This window comes from Doryrhamphus excisus, linkage group LG7, assembly GCF_037039965.1.
Source record: "Doryrhamphus excisus strain RoL-2023G ecotype Guam linkage group LG7, RoL_Dexc_Guam_v1.1, whole genome shotgun sequence".
NCBI lineage: Eukaryota > Metazoa > Chordata > Actinopteri > Syngnathiformes > Syngnathidae > Doryrhamphus > Doryrhamphus excisus.
In genome coordinates, this window is record NC_136363.1 from 10,948,347 (window position 1) to 10,968,492 (window position 20,146).

General features: G+C 47.5%; 2 protein-coding genes across 3 annotated transcripts in view; one reads left to right on the top strand and one right to left on the bottom strand.

Moving 5' to 3' along the window:
• The first annotated feature begins 25 nt into the window (after positions 1-25).
• LOC131102007 (uncharacterized) lies at positions 26-1,313 on the top strand. The gene is made up of 3 exons (XM_058047462.2): positions 26-190; positions 246-307; positions 451-1,313. The coding sequence occupies exons 1-3, from the start codon at positions 168-170 to the stop codon at positions 1,284-1,286; spliced, it is 921 nt and encodes a 306-aa protein (XP_057903445.2). The 5' UTR covers positions 26-167; the 3' UTR covers positions 1,287-1,313.
• A 1,829-nt stretch (positions 1,314-3,142) lies between these two features.
• The window catches only part of arid1ab (AT-rich interactive domain 1Ab), a 51,295-nt gene continuing 34,291 nt past the window's right edge, over positions 3,143-20,146 (bottom strand). For both annotated transcript variants that reach the window (XM_078792081.1, XM_058046670.2), the window contains exons 5-20: positions 14,019-14,259; positions 13,425-13,514; positions 13,098-13,268; positions 12,369-12,669; positions 11,721-11,863; positions 11,357-11,454; positions 11,064-11,273; positions 10,777-10,981; positions 9,463-9,595; positions 9,200-9,375; positions 8,992-9,121; positions 8,775-8,894; positions 8,592-8,688; positions 7,719-8,520; positions 6,339-6,469; positions 3,143-6,260 (exon numbers count right to left, since the gene is read on the bottom strand). In XM_078792081.1, the coding sequence (XP_078648207.1) occupies positions 4,401-6,260; positions 6,339-6,469; positions 7,719-8,520; positions 8,592-8,688; positions 8,775-8,894; positions 8,992-9,121; positions 9,200-9,375; positions 9,463-9,595; positions 10,777-10,981; positions 11,064-11,273; positions 11,357-11,454; positions 11,721-11,863; positions 12,369-12,669; positions 13,098-13,268; positions 13,425-13,514; positions 14,019-14,259 (4,908 nt within the window). In that variant the 3' untranslated portion in view covers positions 3,143-4,400. The remainder of the gene's footprint in view (positions 6,261-6,338; positions 6,470-7,718; positions 8,521-8,591; positions 8,689-8,774; positions 8,895-8,991; positions 9,122-9,199; positions 9,376-9,462; positions 9,596-10,776; positions 10,982-11,063; positions 11,274-11,356; positions 11,455-11,720; positions 11,864-12,368; positions 12,670-13,097; positions 13,269-13,424; positions 13,515-14,018; positions 14,260-20,146) is intronic.

Genomic DNA, 20,146 nt, shown 5'->3' on the forward strand with positions numbered 1-20,146 from the left:
TGTTTTCTTTTGAGGCACACACCTGTAGGCCATCAGTTTTGCTAGGCTGTAATTGGCTGCAGGGCACCATATAAGCCATTTGTCTTGTGTGTACTACTGTGGAGCAAGTAGTGTCAAGTGTAGCTACTGGGGGCTCTGACCAAGGTGGCATTGACATACTTGACAACATGGCTTGTGGAGTTCATTTGGGGTAAGTTGTTGTTGTTCAAGCTAAATGTATTTGTGTAACTGTTACTTGTGTGCAGGATCTTGCTGATTTGTTTAGTTCAAGCAGAGCATGTACGCTGTTTGTGGGCCCCTCAAGAAGGTAAGCAAGTTTTAATGTCATAGTTATATGTAACTAAAAGTGACCTGGAACTGGAAGCCATTGTTAGGCTGGCTTTGTTTAGAGGACAGAATGGTTTAATAAAACAAAAAAGTTCTTTTTACTAGCTGTAGATTCTGTTGCAGCTCGGAGACAAAGTGACAACGCATATGTTGGCTACTTGCATCAACGCCTCACACAAAGACTTGGTGGCAGCAATCCCCAGAATGAATTCAGACAAGCTTTCAGTGTTCCAGCCTCAGCCCAACGCAGCAACGCCAATAAAGGACTGGCCATGAATGTCTATGAAAAAGCAGCCCCACAGTCTTCCCAAAGCGGATACAGTTCAGCCAAGGTGGTGCATGTCCGCCCTGTGTCCAGACAAAGGGTTCTCCTGGCGCCCCAAAACTCCCCAGAGCTGGACCCCTCTGTTTCTATTGTGAACGCTGGCATGTTGAAGCAGCAGGAGCGCCAACAGGCCAACAAGAAGAGTTGGGCCCCTCAGCAGGGTACACGGCGTGTGAGGCCTCTGCCCAAAAAATACACTTCAGCTCAAAGTCTTCCAGCAAAGCCGCAACAAGAGAAACGCAAGCATCAAAGCCGCCTCTTTGTGTCAGGCTACGGCTCACGAGAGTATGTTCCTAACATGCAAACATCAGCCACGGGTGTTGCATCCACCTCTGATTCTGCAGGAAGCTCTCAGCAGGGCAAAGTGTTCCCAAGCTACGGCCAGTCTTCCCACAAGCACTACATCCCACTCGGCTACAGACGAAAATCCCAGCAGGCCACGAGAGGGGAGGCTTCCTCTGGTCAGCACGCACCCACCAATGTGTTTCGCATCCCTCAGCGCTTTGGTGGGCATCCCATCAAGCGACTGAAGGCCACTGAGATCATCCAGAGCCCACAGGTGTTGGATGAGAAGACCCAAAACGCTTCCCTGCAGAAGAAACTATATTACAGACTGCCTGGCCGCAATCCATAGCCAGAGGAAAGGGGTAAACCATGTCGGAGATGGTAAGCTTTTTTTTAATTTGCCATGCTATTAAAAAAACATGCATTTCTAATGTTCTGTTTCTTTCCAACAGGAGTGACAAGTGCTGTTTAGAATTTACTTTAAATAAATATTTATTTGCTTGACAATCTGCTCAGTGTGGTGTTGCAGTTCTGCTGCCATCTTGTGGCTAAATTGTGTATTGCATGCAGTAAGGTTTGCCCAAGCTTTACCGCAACTAACATTGTATATTGTAACATTTTCACACTAAGTGGTGGTCTAATTAAAATTTAGGACTGCTTATAACTAAAGGCTGTTCTCTGAACATTTTAATTGAGTTTTTAAAGTAAAGGCTCGTATCGGCAATACAGCTTATACATCTAATTGGAAAATGCATGGAGTTCAAAACGTAGCATAGAACCGATATATCAAATTTGGGGAGAGTTGGCATGATTTACAATAGCCAAGCTACAACAGACAAGACAAAATGGTAAATACAATTTTAAATTAATTTGGAAGGAAAGCAGTTAAAACTTTCTCTTTACTTGGGCATTCTGAAGGCTAAAAGTGACGGAAAGCAAAATTAGATTTTCTAACAAATTTGCACATTAAAATGTCTATGAAGAAAAACTTGCAGGAAAACTTTTTACAGCAAAACTGTTAAATTGTAGCCTTTATATGCAGTAAATTCTCTAATTTACTATGCTTGATTTGTACTTATGCGTAAATAAGTTTTAAATCAAATGTGCCTCAACTGTATTGATATTTTGATTTGAGGATCAATTTTTAGAGCTTAAGATTTGTAAACTACGAAATGGGCACTAATTCCCGGAAACATTCAAATCATGCTGGTTCAATTGGTTATACACAAACCGGGTAAAGACTCACCTATAAGAGCTTTCAGTAAGCCTTTTAGTTCTATGTAAAACTTTTGAATGAATGAAATACATTTCTAAACAGCTAGCTTTCGTCCAACATGGCGGACGTAAACAAGTAACGTTACCAAGTACCCGGATGTTTCATTTAATCGAGGGGAGTTCAAGGATTCATTCATTCAAACAGATTTAGATGTTTTACCATTAAGGGCTTCAATCGGTAAGTAAACTAATCACGGAGATCCCAGCAACTTAATTACAGGCTTGGAAATGACAATATATTTTTTGCATTCAAGCGTAATCTCTTAACTGTGGCACGAGTACCGCTGGTAGTACGCATGCGCCACCTAGTGGTAACCAGGGACATCCCCCCCCCAAAATAAGGAATATGTATAAAATCAAATCCAATTGTATTAAGTTTCATTTACATGAAATAAAAAATAAATTTGCACATGTCGCATTTGAAGCTAAAGTCATGGTTTAAACGTAGCAAGGATAGCGTTAGTACTTAAACCAAAATACAAAAAAAACAAACTTATGAAATATGGATACCTCAGATGCCAGATCTTTAACCTTGAAAATCGATACTCAAAATATCAATACTTTGAGGTAACAGCTGTCATTAACAGAGTGGAAGGGAACAGTTTGAATTGATAGTGAATGTTTCATTCTAGTGGTACTTGTTGAAGGTTTTATTCATTTGTAGTTATTTTTAATACACCATTTTGACATTTTCTGATTTTGTCCTGTTTTCTGTCATGTAGTAGCTCTGCTATATAATATAAATCGCGCCTAAATATTTGATGCTTTATGCTATGATTTGAAATACGCTACTTTTCCAGACGCTTGGGGTGTACTCAGATCACAGTCTTGGATCGGTATCACTGATAGAAGCCTGATTTTGACTCATTATTGGAAAGGAAGTCAGTGGTATCGCATATGACGACTGTCACTAAATAAATGCACAGCAAAGATCTTATGAAGATTTAATGTACATTTATTCTTAACACGTGGAACATATAGTATAAAGATTTGATACTGAATAAATGATATTCATTGAGCCAAAAAAAAGGGGGGAGGGGGAGAAAAGAAGAGGAATTTACATCAAGTTTTTAGCTACATCATCTGAAATACAAATATGCAGAATCCGCATCACTGGAAAAAAAACAAAAAATAAAAACAGTTTCTTCATCAAGGTCTAGTTATTCATGAAGGAACTGCAGACAAGATTTGTTATATTCTCTACACCCGCACCAGACAGTCTGTGTGTGTCTTGTGTTTGCTGGGAGAGTGAAGCTGCAGCTAAACCCTCGCCAAAGTGGTAATTGTCAAAGTTTTTTTTTTTTTTTTTTAAAAACGGTGAAGCGACAGATTTTAGAGAAAGAGAGAGAAGTGTAATTAATGTACAACATCATATATATACACTGCAGCCTGGACTGCATATATCTAGAGCTGAGGACCAGTCCTAATAGAAGGGTCAAGTCATACAATCAAGGGACAAAGAAGAAGAGGTCGGGGTGTTGTAGGTTCACCATACTTTGGGGGGAAAGCCGTCGTCGTCTCTCTCGACATCAACTAAAACTGTTTGAAAAACTACAGTTTGCTGCCAAGCCAGCGTATCTCAGTGTGAAACAGTATTATTACAGTATGTTTACAGTTTGTCTTAAGGTGTACAGTACAGAAAAGAAGTCCTACAATCTACTGCACAGGCCTCCCACCACAGATGTTCGCTCACAGCCCCAAATGTGGTTCCTGTGGGGGGGCCGAGCGCACGACATCCCAAGTTACAGCAATCTTCCCGCTCCGCCGCCTGCCTCCGTAGAGTCCCCCCCCCCTCTCTCTCCTTGACCCCTCCAGGGAGAAAGCAAGCACATGTATCCCCAAAACTCACTGTAAACGAGACAGCAACTTTGGTTACAGTTTTTTTTCTGGATTTTTTTTTCATTTTAATTGAAAAACAAGTCCTTTCAGGCTAAGCACAGGTCCCGATCAATTCATCTCTTCCAGTATCTTTCAGCGTAAAATCCACAGCTACTTCATGATAATCCTTCCTTTCGTGTCAAGCAGAGGGGTAGAAAGACAGTGGAATCCGAGGTGATTTTGCATAAATTAAAAAAAAAAAAAAAAACAGTCAGTTTTGCTGTTTTCACTCACACGCAACAGACACACAAAAAAAGTGGGGGCAGGGTGGAACGGAAATAGGGCAGAGTGGAAAACGCCCCCACAGCTGTCATGACTGGCCGATGCGAAAGAGTACGTCACAAATGACTTGGGACACCATGGAGTTCATGAGCGGGGACACGGAGATGTCTAGTAGCCGCGACTCGTACAAGGTGAACTCCGAGTGGTTCTCCTCCACCTTGGCGAGGGCGTGCAGGGCCCGCGCCGCCCGCCGCATCATGTCCACGCTGGTGGGCTCGAAATGAGCCTGCATCTGCAGCAGGGAGCTCTGGCTCTGCTGGTACTGGGTGGCGGCCAGGCTGTCCTCCAGGAAGCCCAGCAAGTTGCCCACGCTGCTTTTCTGCACGGCAATGGCCCGCGCCGCCAGGCTGTCGCCGTGGGCCAGGTTGGCCAGCAGGACGACGGCCATCTCGCGGCACACGGCCACCTTGCGCTCGCCCACCAGACGCACCAGCGAGCCATAGAGTTTCTCCAGGCGGCTGAAGGGCGGCGTCGCCAGAATGAGGTCCACGTTGTTGTCCTGGATGCTTAGCTTGCTGAGGGTCTCGAGGACCAGTCTCTGTGGGGAAAGCGAGCCGTGAGGCCCCAGCGTGGGGAAAGGGTCCAAAGCTTCTGCCGAGGGGCAGACGGCCCAGTGGAGCAGTCCGTCCAGCAGAGGCAGGCATATACTCTCCGAGTAGATGGAAAGGTCTAGCTGGCCGGAGATGTTGGCCAAAGTCACTAAGCAGTTCTCCCTCAGCACCTCCAGGCAGTCCCACCACCACTCGTCTCTCTCGCAGCTCACACCTTCATCCTCCTCTTCCTCTTTCTCGTAGGTGACAGGCGCCTGTTTGCGCTCGGGGTGCCTGTGGTGGAGCAGCACCAGTCGGCCCAGCAGCAGCAGGAGACCAGGGTGTTTGGACATCTCCAGGTCGTTGCCGGGGACGAACGAGAGGCTGCGTATGATGTTGGAGACACAGATGCAACGGCGGGCGAGCGAGTCCTGCCAGTCGGAGAGCGTGCTGAGCGGCGTCTCGTCCTTACTGTGAGGCTCATCCTCCAGGATCTTAATGTTTCGGCGGCTCTGGAGGTCGGGGTTGATGCTGAAGAGGTACTTGCCATTCTCTTTCTGCTCCTCTACGCCGCCACGGACCACCTCCTCTGTGACCGATCCCGGCCGGGCGGACAGTACGTCGTCAATGGTGGCGGTCACTGGCGCACCGATGGGAAGAGGAAGAGGGGTCTTCTGAGGGTCAGAGGATGGCGGTCCTGGTTTGTTCTCGCCATTAGACTTGTCAGACGTTTCTTTCGTTGTTTCAGATGTCTTCTTGCTTCTCACGGAGGGGGTCTGCTTACGCTCCTTAAGGCGGCTGACGCGGCTCTCAAAGTGGGTCTGGATGTGTTCCGTGATGTCGCCCCCACCGACGCTCCAGTGTATCAGTCCGCTGTCGAAGCTCTGCCGCTGGCCCAGCTTGGACTGGTGGTTCATCTGGAAGGGATTCTTCTTCCGCACGACCTTGATGGGGAGTTTATCGAACTTGCTCGCCTGTTTGGGCTTCTCCGAGTTGAGGTCCTGGGAAAACCCTGAGGTAGAGGTAACGGGTTGTTTCACAGACAAGTCCTTTTCTTTCTCCTCTGCCTCGTCGTCTGAAGACTTGTCTCTCTGGGAACAATCGTCCTCCTCTTTCACCTGGACCGATGGGGTGGTGGCCTTTGTGTCCTCCGTCTCCTCCTCATCATCATAGTCTTCGTCTGTGTCCATGTCCTCTCCCTCAGGCATTGGAATTTCATCATCCGAGTCTTCAGCAGCGTTGGGGTTGATGAGGGTGCGCTGGCCGGGATCTCCCACTTCGTACTCCTTCAGGATGCCAAAGATCTCAATCAGGCACCTTCTGAAGTACTCCACCACCAGCTCAAGAAATCCAGGAAGCTGAAAAAATAAAAATTACGTCAGCAAAAAAGGTCACACGTGCAAAATAATCCAATTGATCCTGCTGGTAGAACTTACCTGGCATAGGTTAAAAGTGGAAATACTGTTGTCATCATAGAGTAAGATGTTAATGGTGTCCAAGGCCCAGGTGCTCTCTGCTAGTAAACCAGACTTTAGTGACATCATCACCCGCCACGCTTCAGGAGTGCCTGTGAACGCACCACAGAACATATGAATCGATTTGAAAAAGGAGGCTTTTCTACACATCTTAAAATAAAGCACGGGGCGTCTGCCAACTATTAGTCAGCTACAGACCTGGCTGATCATTTAGATTTCCTTCTGCAAATAGGCTAAAGTGGCTGTAATGTTAGTACTAACTCACGTATGTAGCTATTGTTGCTAATGTCTAGTCCAGGGGTCTCAAACACACGGCCTGCGGACACTAGTTTGAGGCCCCCGCCTTGATATGAAAGTTTAATGTTAGTGCGGCCCGCGCAAGTTTGATATGGATGCTGTATGGTATCATGTACCCAGAAAATATTATTACGTTTGATTAATGTTCATGTTAAAGGTTAAATAACTGTTAATAGTTATCCTCCCTATCCGTGTGGAAGTGGTACGTTTTTGGCTTTTTTAAGTTTAAAGGAAATAACTTGGAGGCTACCGTTTAGGTCGCTAGCTCTCTAGTTTGCGAGTTAGCATGTGTCTCAAGACCCTGCAGTTGCGCAATATGTTGTAAATAAAAAGAGTATAAATGTGACTATAGTCGTGTTTTGTCATGTCTACAGGGCTCTAATAATGCTTTGTTCATTTTAATCTGAAAAAAATAATTTGTCTACCCACCAACTACATGTGGTTTCTTAAGTTTTTATTATTTGTTTTATTATTATTATTATTATTATTTATTACAAATTGATTGATTTTCTTTATTCTTAATTTGTTTATTTATTTTCATCTTATTTTGTACAGAAAAATACAAATTAAGATATTTGAGAACAGTGGAATGTTTTATCAGAGCTTTGTACTGCACAAAGCACTGAAAAAGTGTATATATATTGTATATTTTTCTGTTTTTAATAAACAGTTTTTTTTTGTTTTTATTTTTTTGGGAAAACCTGATGTGGCCCAGTCTCACCCAGACCGTAGCTCCAGTGGCCCCCAAGTAACTTGAGTTTGAGACCCCTGGTCTAGTCTCTAATGTCTTCCTGTCCGACTCCCCCTTGCATGTGATATGACTACATGATTTAATTGGGCTAGTGCAGCATTATAGAGTATGTAAAAAAGAGGCATGCAGACAAACAGCTTGTTAGCCTTCAAGTTACAGACACACAAGATGGCATGTCTCAAGATGGGTTCGCTGAAAGCACTTTTAAACTTCTCAATTCCGGCATCAAGGCTGGATTTTGGCCAATAATTGAAGGACATGTGAGAAGTATTTAAAAAGCAAACACTCTTTACCTATGTCCTTCATAGTTAGCCGTCGTCGTGGCTTGAGGTGCGGCTGGGAGCACTCCACAGAGCCAGGAGGAAAACCCGCATCTCGTCGCATCATTGGCTGCTGCACGGGGGCCTGTCCGATGTGGGAGGCGGGCACTGGAGGTCCAGCTTTCTGCACTTTGATGCCTGGATGCATGTAAGGTGACTTGCTGGGCGAGGTCCTACTCTCCATGGGCCTTGGCATGGGTGCCGGACTCGACACTTGAGGAATATGGTTCTGTGACGTCTGGTAAGTAGATGGAAGAGGTCTTGTCATGGGTGGGCCGGAACCACCCGGGCCGAAAGGTGGTTGCCGCTGGTTGACGTGACCGGGCCATTGGCCATCGTGGTTCATCCGTTGGTCTGACGACATCATCTCCTCTGAGCGATTCATGCCGTGGTAGCCGGGGGCCTGGCCAGGCACGGGAGGTCCCTGACGGTTGGGATAGTTGGGGTAGCCCATTTCGTTACGGCCCTGCCACATTGGTCCCTGGGAGCCATCAGGACCTGAAGACATGGGGCTCGCCATCATCTGGGAATTTGGACCACCAGATGATGGTCCACGGTCCCTAACGAAGGGAAAGGGAAACTGGTTCTGCGGACCTGGTGGTCTACGCTCGCCTCCAGGGTAAGCATTATACTGATTATACATGTCCGGTTGGCCCTGGGGTCCAGAAGATTGGGGTCCCGGTTGCTGTTGCCCAGTGTAAGGGACGTTGTACATTTCCCCCTCGTGGCGCTTGGCCGGAGGGCCGTACACGCCATCAACAGGACGCTTGTAGTTCTGTCAAAAAGCAACATTCAATTAATCAATGTATTCAACTCCTAACCCAGCAACTTCAACTTTATCCTTACCGGTTGCTGCTGTGGATACATTCCTGGTTGTTGATTTGGATACGGGCCACCAGGGGGTGCTCCTTGGCCAGGGTACTGATTGGGATAGGAGTCATGTCTAGAGAATATCACAAATATTCACTGCACATGAATGGAAAGAACAAAAATACAAAACGCATGTTTTATAAGCTAAATGCCAATTACCGTTGCTGAGGAGGGGGTCGGCTAGGTGAATACATCCCTGTGTCTGCTCCAGAAGGCATCATGTTAGGCTGAGCGGCTGCAGGCCCCATGTTGCCATCGGGGCCCATGCTTGATTCTTGTCTGCACAATGGTAAAAAAATGAGTGTATTTAACATAAAATATCCCATACTTTAACCTGGTGGGCCACTTTTCCCCTTTGATGAATCTGAACAATTACCTGCGGTCATATCCATAAGGATACTGTTGCCTCTGGCCCATTGGCATATTTCCCATTGGTCCTGGTGGACCTCTGTTGTACTGTTCTGCCATCCCGCTGTTAGGCCCTGGTGGCATGAACTGCTCTCCAGCTTGTGTAAAACAAAAACAGACAATTAGTTTTCACTTTCCGCAGCCTTCCTGTGGTATGTGATCCAGTGGTCACTCACCTTTCCGCATGCCGCCAAAGGGGTCTTTGCTGGACTCATAGGGACCCATCCGACCCATTATCTCGGGGCCACCCATTCCAGGCTGGTAGTTCTGTGAGTTGGGAGTCATGGAGTTCCTTCGGGAGAATGCCGGATCTCCACTGTCAGCAAAGGGGTCTTGCAGATTTAGGCTACTCCTGATGAATGCAAATAATAGGTTACGGTTCACAGTTGAAAGAATAAAAGAATACAAAGTGACTAAATGTGATACAATAGTAACGTACCTGGAGCCGGGCATCGGGGGCATTTGTGTGTGAGGAGTGGAAGCTGGGGTGGGAGGCTTCAGTTCTCCCCCCTCTGCCATAGAACTACTGGTGGACTGAGGAGTCTGGGGGCCTTGTAGCGATCCGGAACCAGCTGCACGAGAAAACAAGGGTAAATGAATCTCTTAGCTCTGCTGGGACACGTTGAGTTGTGCAAAAGTAAACATTATTTTCTGTAATGGAATTGTGACACAGCTCTGAGATGCTGGTTGCAAGCAAGGTGGGATAAGATTGTCGATTATCCTTTCAGGAGATGCTTCTGGCAATCCCTTTAAGAAATTCCTGCACACAGCTAAGAGCCAAGCTGCCCGGCTTTTACGGTAAAGTGCACCGCCAGGAAAGATCTTCAATCCTCCAGCTCATCACGGCATGCCACGGGAGCGCCAATCTAGCACCAGCCTCTTGGAAATGACCAGGAAACAACAACAACCTGAACTATGTCGCTGACAAATGGCAGTGTCAAGACAGTGTTGTGCACATGATGCTGAGTGATAGATTGTGTTGTGTGTGAAACACAGCATCATGCTCCATCCAGCTCAGGACTCAAGTCTGATGACTCACGGTTTCCCCATTCATTAAATCGCCGCACACACACGCACGGTGGGGTCAGTGCCAGGTCACACTTATTCACAATTTCTCACGTCACCCTCGCGCCTCTCTCACTCTCACACATACACACACATTAAGCACACACCCCTCCCCCCGGGCAGGGATTTCCCTTCTACACGGGAGCAAAGGGAAAAAAAGGCGGAGGGGGAGGCGAAGAAGGAGTCAGAGAAATTGTGTGACTTTTACACACACAAGCGTCCCCCCCCACCCCTCCTCCATTCATCATTTCTGGCTCAGTACTAATCTCCAGGGAGGGTTGCTTTTGTAGCCCTGGGCCAGGCACCAATCAGGCTGCAAACATCAGTCCCCCCCCCTCCCCTCCTCCTTCTGCTCTTCCTTCACAGTAACTACAACGTCGGTGCCAGCTGACGAGCACCCTGATGTATCCTGTGACACAGCAACACTGACTTCCTGCACCCCTGGTGTGACAGCCAGGGCGGCTCTTAGAAGCATGTGGTTCCCCCGCCCCCCAACTGCACACCCCTGTATTGACATACAAGCAGCGTCTTACTCAGAGTTCATTGAAAGATTTAGCACACAAAACTCAAAGGGGTGGCGGGGACTGAAAGGACAAGTGTGTGGTCATGTCCTGTGCAAATGCCAAGTACAAATTCCCACATGGAACTCACGCCTTGGCTCAATATTCATTCATACAATAGCACCTACCAGGGCTGGGAGGCTGGATCTTAGGCTGGTTCTTTTTGGTGTCCGTATTAAAGAAGTCCGGGGGCGGGTCCTCGCCACGCTCGATCTTGCACTCAAAGGCGTACAAACACTGAATGTACTGTTTCTTGAGGGAACTGGCCGCACTGCTTGACGTGCCCACGTTGAGGTTGGTGGCAAGCTCCCTCCATTTCTTGTTCTTGTTCACCTGGTGGGCGACCGCAGCAAACACGCGTCTCAGGCAAAGCGTCTCCGACATGAACAAAAAATCAGGAGGAATGCTGGCTAACCTGGGTCAGCCCTCCGATCTCTTTGACGGACACGTAGAGTCGGAACAGATCGAGAGGCTTGCGTCCCACAGCGGGGAGGTTGTTCATGCCCATAGCCTTCTCCTCTGCAAAGGCCAGGTACCTGTCCACCCACATCTTCCTCTCCGGTTCTGGGCCAAGCTCATACAAACGAGTGATCTTCTCGTTGGTGATGGTCGAAGAACTCGACTTCTGTAAAACAAGAGATCAAAGGTGTTGAGTTAAAAACACAAAGGAAAAAAAGACAATGGTGTTGTGCGGAGGCTAATGTCTACCTTTTTCGAATCATTCTTAGGAGTCCCGTCAACTTTATTGTTCATTTTCTGAGCTGGATTAATTTTGTCCATCCCAAATTCTGAACTTGGAGCCATTCCTAGGGTTGAGGAGTAATAGAAAGAAGACATTAAAATAAAATTTACGTGGGGTGTCACAATCTTGTCACATTTGTGGAGTCCTCTATCACAAATGTCAAGACAATCTGAATAATGGGGGTTAATAAGTGCCGCCATGTGGTGTATTTGTCCAATATTATATCACATCCAACACAGTGCATGTTGTCTTAAGTCGTTGAGGAGTAGAGGCTCACACAAGCAAATATATGAAATGTAATCTGAATAGGCCTATGTAAGCTGCACTGACCGGGGGTGTTGTTGCCCATGTTTCCACCCATTGGGTAGGGACCTGGTCCTCCCTGGTTCATCATAGCGTGCATGCTGTTCATGCCAGGGCCGTATGGAGAAGATGAACCCATCATGCCTTGAGACATGGGGTAACCGGGTGGCCTGTAGAAGATAATTATACACTATTAGCTTACAAATTCATGTCAATGATGCTTTTATAATAATTTATTTCTATTCAGCTCTGGGGTTTTGTTCTAGCATTGTGTTTTTGTGGACAAAAAAAAACGTTTTACATCAAGAAGTGATTCTAGCATTTGCCAAACTCATGATGACTGAATGTCTGGAGGCTGATCTGGCATCCTTGCTTGGGAAAGAAGTGTTTCACTGATCCTTCTCGCCTGCTCTCTCTCTCCCTCGATCCCCCCCCCCCTCCTTCTCTCTCTCTCACTCGCTCAGATAAGTGCTTGGTCTTCTGCCATGCACTCCACAGCACGCTCAAACTAAACACAGCACGTGGGAAAAGCGGATCATTTTTCATGGTCACACAGGAAAGCATTGCAAGCAATAAAACACCCAACTATACAGTCTTATTACGCTGAAAGATTGGAGCTTTACAAGCGGCAGCTCTAATGCAAGGGCTCATTGTGCTGTGTTGTGTTTCGCCCACCTGTTGTGTATAGAGTTTGTAGGTCCATGGTGCATGGAGGGGCCGCCGTCTTTACGGTTCATGCCTGGAGGTGGACACATCCCGGACACCACTTGAGGAGGCATGTTGCCCATGTTTGAGCCCATCCCGGGGCCGTAGGGCCTTGAACCCATTTGGCCGGGGCCCACTCTGCCAGGAGGCATGTTTCCATAGGGCGCCCCGCTGCCCTGGCTGGGCATGGGGTTCATGGAGCCACCCATGCCAGGCCCGGTCGGGTAGTTGGCATTGGGCATCCCTGAGTAGCCGGGCGGCCTGGGATAACCTGGAAGTATATGGCATGGAAATGTTGAATGTGTTGCTCACATGGGGCTACTTCACACGACCACCTGCTGTGTTCAAAGTTTGCCATCTAAGTGTATAGCCTTCTAGTCAGATTCTCTGTGGTCCAGCTCTAAATTTACCTCAGTGCTGCCTGTTATGACAAGCAGTCTGATGAAGCAGGCTTTATCTGGCCATGTCGGTCTGTTGCTATGACTCATTGGGCGAACTTCTTCAAAGCGCACAGACTTCAAAGTGAAGTGATAATGTGATACGTATAGAAAGTGAAAGGAAAATGGAACTCTGGGTTATCTTGCATAAATCGGGAACATTGGGGTCAGCCGTACCTTTAGGGTTTCCAATGTGTAATATGCTCCCCTTGTCTTTTTTATTTTATGTAGGTGTCAAAGCAGGAGTGCCCTGTAGCCTCACCTTGAGGGCCGTACTGCCCACCCTGAGGCCCGTAGTTCCCCATGGAGTTGTTCTGGGGATAGGGTCCCATTCCACTATGCATCTGACCCCCCGAAGACTGGCGTGGAGATAAGGCAGAGCCAGGTTGTCCAGGGGAGCCGTAAGGAGGCATCTGTGGGTTACGCATGTACACTAGAAGGCGAGAGAAACGGAGAAGTAACACTATTACTTTCATTTATGGCTCACTTAAAATGCACATAACATTTGCACACAGGCGTAGGAGTGTCATCTTACACAAACAAATGCATACAAGTCTGCATGGACATTTACTCATTGCTTTCTACTCACCCCTGTCTTGGCCCATGGCCGACTGGTTCATGGAAGAGTGCATGATGCTGTCTGACTGGACGCTGGGCGGCCGGGGAGGCATCTGATTACCTGTAAGGACAACCAAGTCCAATTCAATGAGTCACATGAAATGGAGCACAAGTGAAATGAAAACACAATTCTGTCACGGGCAGCGGCGGGCAGCGCATCTCTGCTGTTTGGCTGGTTTACAAGCATTGTGATAGTAGATAGAGACTTAATGTTCCCATCTGGCAAGTCACTTCATGAATTACAAATGAGATCTCTCTGTTTTTTTTTTTGTTTTTTTTTTTGAATGTGCCAGTTTTCTGTTTGGACTCCAAATCTCCTGCTTTCATGCGGCATCTGATGCTGTCAGCTCTTCAGTGGAAATGCATTTGGAATTAGACAGAGTGGTTGGGTTGTTTTGTTTTTGTTTTATTATGCCTTGTCAGGTGAAAATTGCTTCCATTTGTTTTTTTTTGTTTTGTTCTTCCTTTCCCAAATACGGTAATTTGCCACATTTTCAAGCAGTCAAACAATGTCATCTTGAAGCAAATAAAAAGACATAAACCCCCAAGCATCATGTAACTTTACCTGGCACAGCAGCGGGTGACAGGGGGCCAGTGCGGGAGGGGGTGACGCTGGCGGGGGAACCCACAGGTGATGGCGAGGGCCCGCGTATGCCTGGCAGGTGGGGCGAAGTGTGCGGCGAGAAAGGCGACTGGGCGGGGTTGCTCTGCTCCCCCTGACTGCTGGACACACCTGAGGTGCTGACACCGGGGCTCAGGGCTCCTTCGGTGCCGGTGGGAAGGTCGTCAATGGAGCCCGACAGATCCTGGAAAAACAGAGTATTTTTTATTTATTTATTTATGATGGTATTCAGATATATGGTTTTCCACTGCAACAAGCAATTCAGTTGAACTATGAGAAGGTAAGATAGGAAAAGAGCTGAAGGGGCAGTTGCTGGGAACAGTCTGGTACCATGTGGTGTTGCTATCGAGCCTTTCCTGGCCGAAGCACAAAGGCAGCCGGCCCGGCAGGAAGGCAGCCCACAACGATTATGTTTGTGGGAAGGTGAATGTTTACACACTGGCCACTCACATGGAGCCCATGTGCTTCCTCAGAAATGCAAGCTCATCTGCCAGTCACGTCGGAGGAAGAGGGGAGGGAGTAGAGAGAGAGAGAGAGAGAGAGGGAGGAGGGGAGGGGCGGGGAGGGCAATAGCATTGGTTGGAAGGTGGCCAACAATTCCCATAGAAATCTCACACTCGCAGGCTGGCTGCAGCCTTGAAGCCGGCGGTTTTGCACTTGAAACAGCGCCCGTTGCTATTTTTGGGATGTGACCTGATGGAGGAACCACAGAAGGAATGACAGGAGGAGAACGCTGATTCACAATAAAGACCTCCCTCCCTCTTCCAGACCGCCTTCTCTCTCGGTGACTGCACTCGCCAAGTCCTCTTTGACCTGCACAGGAGGAGCATGGGATGCACAGCAGGGAGGGCTAGTCTACATTAACTTGGCCTGATAATCCCTTAATGTTTATTAAATACAGGTCAGGATGCAAGCAGGGGAGCAAGGATCAAACATGTTCCTTGAACAACCATGGTGGGATCCTTTCCCAGCTCCCAATGTCATTAGGTGACATTTACCCACCCCCCCACCTCTGCTGAGACATCACAAGACTGGTCATCTGACAGAAGAGAAGGCTCTGTCTGCTGGCCAGCACAATGACCACCCCGGTAGCCGCCACACTCAAAAGAGTCACGCCATTGTTACAAAAACACGCCAGCATCAATCTCCCTTTGCTTGGCCCTAAACTGCAGAGCAGAAAAAGGGTCAGGGGTCAATGCCTGGAGGTGTCTCTCCGAGGGCACAAGAGGTCAGACCTCAGCCGGGGGTTCATTGTAAATGGCTGACACGCTTCAGTCATATGACAAGAAAGAGAAGCGAGGAAGTTGGAAGTGGGCCGGTTGCAACACTGAATAGGAGTCAACCGTACACAAGCTTGATTTTGTAGTGTCTGTTTCATCTGTTGGCAGTATCACAAAAGGAAAAGCCATCGACGACAGAGGGCAAATTCTCATGCCTTTACGAAACGCTCTGTAGAAATTTCAGCAAGAAAAAGCAAGGCATCGCAGTCAAACTAGAAACTAGACGTCTGACACCTGACATTTTGCCAAAGAAAAAGCAAACAATGACATGTTTTAGTAGGGCAACAAGAAATAAGGTCGACTAGTCATGCCAATTACACTCAGGAAAAGAAAATCTCCAACTCAACAGACTAAACTCAAGTAATCATGTCTGGTTCACGTGTTTACAATTTCACAGAGACAAACAAAGTGCCCTGTATGCTTTAAGAGCATACTAACTAAGTACTAAACCAATTTAACCATGGAAAAGCATATCATTTTTCAGTCAACAACAAGCTTAACGATGTCTCCCTGTTGACTGGAAAAGCAGGTGACGTCTCCGAGGACAACAAATGCACTTGAATAGTCATGCTAATTTCACCATGGAAAAGCGACTGATTTCCATCTCAATAAACTCAACTAGTCATGTATCTTTCATCAGAAGGCAATTTAACTAATGGCCACGTCCACATAAACACACATACCAAAAAAAAAAGTTAAAAAAAAAAGAAGTGTCTGTCCACATACACAACAAATTGACCAACTGTCTCAGCCATTTCTTCTAATCAGAAGCCTGGAAAAACAACCATAATTGACTCTGTCCCACATTATATCACCTCTGTTTTAAAATTGCCTGTGTGTGTTAGAAGTGTCTGCTGCTGCACCATATAAAAACCAGCACCCGTAAGTCAATAATTTCACAATTTTATTTTCATCCAAACATTAAATTCTGCACAAAGACGTGAAAAGACAACACTTAAGATGAAGTATAGAATGACAAAGCTCCATTGCCTATTTAAAATTCAGCACATTACTGCAAGTCGTCGTCTTCCCTCGATTAAAAAACAAACATACCTCTTAAAAATTAAGTAAGCATCTGATGTGTGACAGCTCGGCCCCCAGAGCCCAAATAAGTGGAGGCATAGTCACACAAAAACCCACACTGAAACAAACAAAGCTCCTTCCCACTCCTACTCTGCAGCCATCGATCCCCCCGGCTCGATACTGCACACACCAGCCTCTTCTGCTGACTTCACGGGCCCGGACGCAGAGAGAGTAGAGGAAGGAGCGCCGGGCGGGGGGGGCACTTTGATGGTGATACTGATGCCCTGCTATTCAACACACTCATAATTATAGCGGAGGGGGAAATGATGGAGAGCAACAAGGGTGAGAGCGCGAAGGACAAGTTGCGAGACGAGTTGTCAGCTAGTTAGCTGGGTACGTCGCTAGCCATTATTGATATGTACACAAAGAAATAAATGCGTATGGGCAATTTAACCAGAGATGAAAATAACATAAAACAGTGCTGCAGAAGGGAGCAAACTGCAGCCCTTTCAGCAGAGCTTGGAGCTTCTCTCTGTGGCAGCCATTTTGTGTTTTCCCCAGCTCTGCCTAACATGGACCTCCAGAACAGAGTACACCACAATGTAAGAATGATGTGTAACGTCTGATGGCTTGAGAGGGGACAGAAATTTAGACTTATGAAATTTAATGAGGGATCAGAATTATAAAAATAAATAAAAGAAGAATTTGTTGGGAAATGCAATTTTTGTTGTGTGAACCAATTCCCATGTTCTCCACATCTCCTGAGTCATGCGCTCGTCCTCGCCGTCGTCATCTTAATGTATTCCATTTGCAGATTACTTCACTGAGCCAGTCAAGCCCGACCACAGCCATTAGTCTGCCAAGCCAGTCTGTTTCGCTCCTTTTTTTCCCTCTAAGAGGCTGAGAGGGGGAAAAAAAAACAGAGTAGCGGCCTTGAGATAATGGAAGCTATCTGGAACGTGCGACTCAGTCATGGAAGTAGACCTGGTGCTAAGCAGGATGGATGACCTGGTCACAAGTTCAACACCGTGTCCATGACCCACTCTTCTCGTTGGCAGCCAAAAGCTTTTTCATGCAAAAAAAAAAAAAAAAAATCCTAAAAAGGAAAACTCTACATGTGCTTGCTGTATTGGGGGCGGGGGTTGAGCTGCATCTCCACGGCTGCCATGGTTACCGTGATCCACGTGCTTGACACATTAGGGCAGACGCACCCCCTCCCCCACCCCGCAGTGGCTGCCATCTCCCTGTCTGCTGCTCGCTCGCTCGCTCTCAGGCCTCCCTGTGTGCTCGCCAGGGTCACTGCTCAGTCAAGCTACTACAAAAGAAGAAGCCTGTCATTGTAAGAGGAGACACGTCAGAGCCAATGCTTATTTAGTCACAACAAGGGAACGAGGACGCCTGGGAGACACGTTCACACAAGGTGGACAAATAAGTGAATATTGAGCTCCTTGAACGTGTGCAATAAGCACCAAGGACTTCAGACTCCAAGCAAGGAACATGACCAAAGTGTCTTCCGCAAATGAACTCAGGTATGCAAACAACGCTCCCTGGAAGCACAACATTAACACTGTGACTAAAACAGGGGACGGGTCGGACTTCCTGACCCCGTGCCGGCTAGCCGAGTGTCCCACCTGCGTCCGGGCAGCCCACTGGACTTGCTGAGTCCAGAGAAGACTTTAGGAGAGGCAAACTCAGCCCTGACTCAAGGTTTGCAGGGCTAAGCTCAACCATAAGGGGGCACTCCCATTCCACTATGGAGGGAAGAAGTGGTGGTGAAAGGAAGAGAAGCAAGGCAGGCCCCGGTCTCATGATGCAGCAGCAGCCATTACACGATTCCACATCCAACACAGGCAGAAGGGACACCACAGAGGGGCCCCATACAGGTGCAACGCAAACCTTAAGAAAATCACATTAAAATGCCCCAAATGCCCTCGTTTTCCATATTTAAGAGGTGACACACAAGTAGATATGGGTTACATCCACGCAAGAGCTATTGTCGCTCCCCAGAGGTCACCATTACCCTGCTACTTCATCACCCACAGCCACGTGGGCGGGGGAAAAACAACATGAATAAGCAAAAGTTAGGAGGAGCGCATCAAAAAATAGTCCTAAATACAATCAAAAGGTAAGGGAGTTACTTTTTAAAGTCCCCCCCCCATTAGCCTAATTGAGGTTCTCCGTGGGAGGGGAACAATAAAGGTGGGATTCGGCACACACAAACACTGCAGCAGCAGCAGTCTGTGTGTTGCCTGATGGAAAGCGGTGGTGAAGGGGAGGAGGGAGTGCGTGTGTGTGTGTGTGTGTGTGTGTAGGAGGGGGCTCTGATTGCTGTGAATAATGTTGAGATGGTGTGCGTGTGTGAGCGTTACGGGCCTTTTGTGGTGATCACAATGGTAGCAGGGAGTCCCTGAGCAGTGCACAGATGCCCAAGTGAGGCAGGCATCTGAGGAGCCCTGGCCTTCAGAGGTTGGAGGGGCCTCAGGGAGATGGGGGGAAGGGGGAGTCTAGAGGGCGCTGTAAAAAAAACAACAAACTAATATCTAGCAGGGGAGATAGGGTGAAATTATTTGGTGGAGTGAGGGCTAATTCCATTGTAGCGACGCTCTCATCCATCCAGCGAGAGAGGGAGAACGCAGAGAGAGGACAGACAGTGCTGCAGTCAGCCACAGTCTTTGTGCTGCAAAACTAGCTCAGCCCAGCACAAATGGAGGCAGAGGGGAGGGGCACGGGAGAGTGTGTGAGAGTGAGAGCAAAAAGGGAGCGGGAGAGTGTTCCGTGTGCAGGCTCACAAGAGCAAAAAAAAAAAAAGAAAGAAAAACCGCTTGCCGAGAAACCAGTTCACCCAAGCAAAAATGCAAAACAACACACTTTGTCAGCACATTGAATTTTCTCGACTACATTAATTAAAAATCACACGTTGAGGGAGGGAGGGGAATGTAAGGAAGGGAGGGATTGGGTGGGAGTGAGCGAGAGTGAGAGGCACCCTGGAATCTGAATAACACAAGTCCACACAGGAAGCAAGGCCCCCAGAATAGCAACAGGAAACCAGCCCCAGACTCTGAATAAGTCAGCGTCAGAGCCTCGCAAAACAAGGCTGTGCTGCACAGCGTTATGAAAGCTGATTTACTGAGGAGGGAGCCAGCAAGGAGGAGGAGGAGTGTGGAGAGCGCAGGCAAGGGAAGGAGAAAACAAGAATTTGGAGAGCAGGGCTAGGGAGGCATAACCCTGAAAGAGAGAAAAATAAAGCAGCAAAATACTAAAGTGCAATATTGGGGGAGGCGGCGATGGGGGGGTTGGGCTGGTTGGAGAGAGAAGGGTGGGGAGGGAGAAAAAAAGTGGGCCGGCCTTGTCAGGCTGATTGCTCCAGAGCTATGTCGCAAAAACAAGCTTAGCTGCCGCAGGAGAGCAGAGCTGGGCTGGGCTGGGAATGAGGGCTTTGTAGGAGGAGAGAGAGGCCTAGGGAGAGACTGGAGGATCCAAAAATCTGAAGTTTTGCCTATTAGAGGTGATTTGGTGAAAGGGGCTGTGGTTTCTACATGCGGGTCTCTGGTAGATAGACGTAATTATGGACTGAAAGCAGAGGCAAAACTACTACCAAAAAAAAACAACAGTACAGATCTTCTCAAGATGGTTTGACTGAAACGTTATAGGTTTCATATACCTAGGGGTGCTCGCAGCCCCATTTTGATTGGTCCCCAGGGATACTGAATACATACAATTAAACATGACACATGGAGGTGGATTAGGGCCAAAATGACAAGAGATAAA

What these genes read in the sequence shown, in the direction of transcription:
- LOC131102007 (XM_058047462.2), top strand. Translation starts at nt 168, where the DNA reads ATGGCTTGTGGAGTTCATTTGGG. An exon ending in GCTTGTGGAGTTCATTTGGG is followed by an intron (nt 191 to 245) that starts GTAAGTTGTTGT and finishes ACTTGTGTGCAG; the next exon opens with GATCTTGCTGATTTGTTTAG. An exon ending in TTTGTGGGCCCCTCAAGAAG is followed by an intron (nt 308 to 450) that starts GTAAGCAAGTTT and finishes ATTCTGTTGCAG; the next exon opens with CTCGGAGACAAAGTGACAAC.